General features: G+C 51.2%; 2 protein-coding genes and 1 non-coding gene across 6 annotated transcripts in view; 2 read left to right on the forward strand and 1 right to left on the reverse strand.

Moving 5' to 3' along the window:
* The first annotated feature begins 184 nt into the window (after nt 1-184).
* LOC126569014 (D-beta-hydroxybutyrate dehydrogenase, mitochondrial) lies at nt 185-2,429 on the forward strand. 3 transcript variants are annotated; one of them, XM_050225798.1, is made up of 4 exons: nt 570-678; nt 759-939; nt 1,268-1,467; nt 1,564-2,429. In XM_050225798.1, the coding sequence occupies exons 2-4, from the start codon at nt 764-766 to the stop codon at nt 2,217-2,219; spliced, it is 1,032 nt and encodes a 343-aa protein (XP_050081755.1). In that variant the 5' UTR covers nt 570-678; nt 759-763; the 3' UTR covers nt 2,220-2,429. The 3 variants fall into 3 exon arrangements, with proteins under 3 accessions (XP_050081763.1, XP_050081755.1, XP_050081745.1); XM_050225806.1 differs by lacking the exons at nt 570-678; nt 759-939 and adding an exon at nt 185-247; XM_050225788.1 differs by having other exon boundaries at nt 604-939.
* On the forward strand, nt 1,069-1,141 carry Trnat-ugu (transfer RNA threonine (anticodon UGU)). The gene has a single exon. It is a non-coding gene; the product is annotated as a tRNA-Thr (tRNA).
* Nucleotides 2,430-2,444: 15 nt separating the features above from the next.
* Nucleotides 2,445-5,000, reverse strand: part of LOC126568962 (uncharacterized) — a 2,632-nt gene continuing 76 nt past the window's right edge. The window contains exons 1-5 of one of the 2 annotated variants that reach the window (XM_050225701.1): nt 4,950-5,000; nt 4,188-4,818; nt 3,589-4,113; nt 2,598-3,492; nt 2,445-2,535 (exon numbers count right to left, since the gene is read on the reverse strand). The exon at nt 4,950-5,000 is cut by the window's right edge and continues 76 nt beyond it. In XM_050225701.1, the coding sequence (XP_050081658.1) occupies nt 2,613-3,492; nt 3,589-4,113; nt 4,188-4,447 (1,665 nt within the window). In that variant the 5' untranslated portion in view covers nt 4,448-4,818; nt 4,950-5,000 and the 3' untranslated portion in view covers nt 2,445-2,535; nt 2,598-2,612. Of the gene's footprint in view, nt 3,493-3,588; nt 4,114-4,187; nt 4,819-4,949 lie in introns of both variants that reach the window. The other variant, XM_050225692.1, reaches the window with a different exon arrangement.

A 5,000-nucleotide genomic window follows, 5' to 3' on the forward strand; every position in this document is an offset into this window, starting at 1 on the left:
AGTGGCGATGACAAGGAGTAAGTGAAAAAGAAGAAGAAGCAGAATAGAAAAGTAAAAAAAAAGAAATGGTGTAACGAACAGTAGCATTTGTTTGCCTTAGTTTAAAACATATGTGATCGAATATTCATCATATACCAGCAACACTAATAAATAGCACGAAGATCAGAAATAACCGATGACAACACACAGGCGAAGCCTGCACAATTCTGTTTCTGCTTTCACGCAACGACGGGTGAGATTGATGAAGGTAAAAATTTAGTTATCGTATTAATCGCTTACCGTGACTCAGTGATTGCTTTAGCCTTGACACACCACGATCAAAGCCTCGATCTCGAACTTCACCTTCATGCGAATGATAACATATGGCACATGTTCCCCTGGCTGCCTGCACGATCGTGCTTCGTGAAATTTCGAATATCATCTCCGCAAAGCCAGGTATCCCGCAAGAAACCTGTCAGATTCGAATGGCACCGCACGAAACGCAAACCGCAACGCAACGAAAACAAATTAAACCGGGAACAAACACGGCGTATCAGTTGTCAAGAATCCAGAATCAAGTGCGGGCCACCGCAACCCGAACCAAACCAAGAAGAAGGAGATCTTGTTCGTCTGTGTATAACACAAACAACACTATCTCTCGGCCCGCATTCACTCCTCGTTTGTCGCACTTCACTCAAGGTCGGAGGGAATTTCGAGGCTTTTAGTCGGAGTGACGGTTTTCTCAGCAACTGATCCAACTTGCCAACCCCATCTTACAGCAACGATGGTACCGATAGCTTCGTCCATTGGCAAAGCGATGTTCTTGACCGGTGTCGGGTTAGTGGCCACAGGTTTGGTCGGCCGCTACTACTTTATCCGTCGTCGCCAGCAGCGAACTTCTCTCCCGACCCTTGGCGACAGAGATGTTGTTATTATTACCGGGTGTGATTCCGGTTTGGGGTAGGTGTTACAGCTACAAAATAAGCTGAAAGTGTTTGCTCATAATTATTTTAAAAAGACTTCATGTCAATCCTTTGCCAGAGGTTTAGATGGAAAACCAAACATTGTATTAGGCATCACTACGTCCGCGCCTCTTTAGCTCAGATGGCAGAGCGCTGGTCTTGTAAACCAGCGGTCGTGAGTTCGATTCTCACAGGAGGCAGATGAAAAACGTACTTTTTTTAGTTTTTTTATTAGGTTTGCTCGAACCAACATGTCTCTCTCTTTTATTGGCATTTGCATATCTTTTTCGCAACACCGTTTTAAAACCCTCACATTCCGCTTCCAGCTTCAACATGGCCATTATGTGCCTCGAGGCGAATGCTGCCGTAATCGGTACATTTGTCAGCACCAGCTCGGACGGGTATGCCAAGCTTTGCAACAGTGCCCACAAAAAGATGATACCAGTGATACTGGACCTGTGCGATGAATCGAGCATCAATGCGGCAATCAAAACCATCCGGGCCATCCTTAGCGACGCCACCATCCGTAAGTTCGATGTTCTCGACCAATTTGCTGGCATCGGGACCGTGAGCATCCCGGGTGAATGACGACCCACGTGCCACGATCGCTCTCTGATTGCAGGCCTGTACGCGCTAGTCAACAACAGTGCGGTGATGTGCTTCGGCGAGGCGGAATGGTTACCGGCAACACTCATTACCGAACAGCTGCGCGTGAATCTCGCCGGTCCACTCCTATTTACTGGTGGGCTGATTGACCTGCTCCGTCGGGACCGCGCCCGGCTGGTCATTGTCACGAGCCATTGCAGCCAACAGGCGCTGCCCGGGTTGAGCGTTTACTCGGCCACTAAAGCCGCCCTACACGGCTGGGCAACGGCGATCCGATTCGAGCTGGAACCGCACGGCGTTCCCGTGGTCGAGATCATGCCTGGTTCCTTCCTTCTCCACTCCAACATCTGCGCCCGCCAGGCGACCTTTTTCGACGCAATGTGGGCCGGTATGGCTGAGGAACAGCGGTGCTGTTACGGGCGCTACTTTCAACGTTACCGCGACTATCTCGACCCCATCTGCCAGCCACGACCGGCACAGCGATTTCCAGAGGATAACACTCTCAGCGCCGTTATCAACGGTGCGCTATTCGACCCCGTGCCCAAGCGGATGTACAAATGTGAACCATGGCGGTACTGGTTGTACTATACTGCATTCGCTTGGACGCCCTACTCGGTACGGAGCTGGCTCATTCGCCGCTTCCTAGCCATGCCCACCTATCATGAGGACTAGCGGATGATGTTTGGTCGTCTTCACCCTCGAGGAGCCGCACACCGCCCGCCCGCTTTTCTATTAACCAACTAACCAATCTTCCCAACGCCAAACCCGTTTGAGAACATAGATATCTACTATGACAGACTTTATGTACTCAATTGATCTTGATTGCCTCTGTGTCACCTCATCAATATGTACAATAAATGCAATATATACGCTTCGATCCGATTTTAGGTACACGCATCATTTGAAATTTACCTTTATTTACACCGGGTCAGAGACAGCATTAGAGCAGAGAAAGCAAGAAGCCGCATTCTGACTACTCCCGCAGGACCTAAAGAATGAATCTGTTAAGTGCTTTCTAATTCAGCGAATATTTCACACAGCGGCACCAACCAAGTAGAACACGCGTCATCCTTCGCCCTGCCCATCGTCGTCCTTGCTGTTCTCCTCCAGGAGCACGTATTCGCGGGAGCTAAAGCCGAACACTAGCACGTCCTTTTCGAACAGCTCTAGGTAGCGCTTCGGTTCAATCTTCTTGTAGTTAACGAACGTCCCGTTTGAGGAGTCCAGATCGATGATGTAGGGACGAACGGTACGGCTGGTCGTACCGTCCGGGCGCTCGTGCGGCACCAACCGGTACTGTAGGACAGCGTGCTGCTTCGAGCAGGACGGATGATCGATCGGCAGATCGCACACCTTTCGGTCGCGACCAATCAGATAGCAGCTCTGCCGGTGTATGTAAAGCGTTGGCATAATCTGGTCGCCCTTCATCGGGTACAGCCGCCACCGGCGTTTCGGTTTGCAGGCGCCGGGCGGTTCGGCATAGTTGATCACAACCCCGTTTACCTTGTTGGCCTCTTCCGTCAGCTTGCCAGACAGCGCAAAATTCGGTTTCTGCTTCTCCACATCGGCCGGCGCATCATCTGCGTTCGGCGGTTCGTCTTTGCATACCTCAGGCTTAACCGCTCGCTTCGCACCCCACTCGTACTGCGTATTGTCATCGTCTTCTACCTTCAGCGCAGTTCTACGAGGTGGCCGCTTCTTGGGGCCTCCTGTTGCTGCCCCGCTCGTTGAAGGTTGATGGTTGCTGATGGGAGGGCCTGTGCGTCGGCTCGAGGACTGTCGTTCCACTTTGATCGCTCTCGGACGGTGCTGGTCGGCTTCGCTACCACTGCCAGAATCCTCCCTCGATCGTCGCTTTCTCGTAGCACTACGAGATCGATCGCGAGACCGGTGAGCTGGTGAACCACTTCGATGGGAGCCCTCACCGCTGTCAGCTGCCAACCGCCTAGGTGCCAGAGTGCAGAGAAGAGTACAGTAACGTTAGTGCAGAGAAGAGTAAAGTGAAAGGTGCAAGCAGGAAGAAGGCAGAAACGAAACGTACGATTTCCCTTGATTATGCAGGCGGTGATTGTTTTGCGCTCCGTTCCGATCCGTGTCGAAATTCGAGCGGGAAGCCTTGTCTGTCCTGATTTCATCGCACCGACCCGGGCGATCCCTTCTCTGGTGTCGCTCTACCCCCTTGCCATCATTCGGCGATTCTACCCGATTATGGTGGTGTTGCTGTCGTTTGTAGCGAGCCTCGAAACCGGATCGGTTCGCACTATCGCTGTCGTCGTCTGAGCGACCAGTTGCTCTTCGCTGGTCATGGTCACCGGGCTCATATTCCGTCCTACGGGCAGAAGGCCTTCCTCGCCTGTCGTCATATCGTGACGATCCGGTAGTGTTGTCCGGTTGCTGATGGCGATGGCGTTGTTGTTGCTGATCCCTAATGCTCCTGTGACCGTCTCTTGAGCGCCTTCTCGTGCCGCTGGGGGACCGATGGCGGGTAGGTTCATCGCGAGCCCGTTGAACCGGTGAGGCCCTTCCCTTTCGATGGTAGCCGTCACCACTACCAGCTGACAATCGTCTATATTCCAGAGAATAGAGAGTGTAAAGTGCCTTGGTTGGCAGAAGGCAGCAACAAAAAAAAAAACCACTTACGATTTCCAGTGATGAGTTTCCTCGTCCGACCGACCGACTGCCTTTCGCTGGCCCTCTTCACTGACGTCGTCCTCGGACCGCCGGGAGTGCTTATCTTTCCTTTCCTTCTTTCCTTTCTTGTGTTTTTTGTGGGATTTCCGCTTTTCTGTCCTATCGCTGCCCCGGTTTCCACGCTCACGTACACTGTCGTCGTCGCTGCTATCATCATGTTCCTCCGAATCGGACGAATGTCGTGGGTGTTTTCTCCTGTAGCCGGACATCGCTCCTGAGCCACCACCGGTCACTCGATAGCAAACAAATCGACTTTGTTTGTTGAGACACAACCGTGTAGACTAAGAAGAACAAACGCACGGTGACTGCTTCCCTGAGGATATAGCCCTCTGTTATCTTAAAGACCGGCTACTATGGCCACATGTCCCAATTTTTGTGACTTTCTATAATTTTGTTGGGTGCTTTTCTAGTGTTGTTATCTTCGTCGATATTCTGGTTCCACAGATATATTTCCTGTAACGCTACCGCTCGTGGATTCCGCTCGCTTTCGCAAGAGATCAACTTGGGAGCCTGATCCTGATCCTGATAGCTGGTAACTTTACTCATAGACTGCTAGACACAACAGGGCCACTTGTTTTATCTAAAATAAAGAAATGAATCATTGAAACATAAGTCGATAGAAGACGATGAACGGAAGGGTTTTCGATTTTTGTTTTGACTTTTGGTTCCATCGCTTGCATTTACTTTCCCAAGCCTAAGGAACATACTTACTGCACGGCCGCGGATGTTCGGGATTTGAGCTGTTCCGATTCGGTGCAATCT

Source organism: Anopheles aquasalis, chromosome X (genome assembly GCF_943734665.1).
Source record: "Anopheles aquasalis chromosome X, idAnoAquaMG_Q_19, whole genome shotgun sequence".
Classification (NCBI taxonomy): Eukaryota; Metazoa; Arthropoda; class Insecta; order Diptera; family Culicidae; genus Anopheles; species Anopheles aquasalis.

Coding starts and splice junctions, on each gene's coding strand:
- LOC126569014 (XM_050225798.1), top strand. CDS start 764: ATGGTACCGATAGCTTCGTCCATTGGCAAAGCGATGTTCTTGACCGGT. Junction 940..1,267: donor GGGTGTGATTCCGGTTTGGG/GTAGGTGTTACA, acceptor TTCCGCTTCCAG/CTTCAACATGGCCATTATGT. Junction 1,468..1,563: donor CCTTAGCGACGCCACCATCC/GTAAGTTCGATG, acceptor CTCTGATTGCAG/GCCTGTACGCGCTAGTCAAC.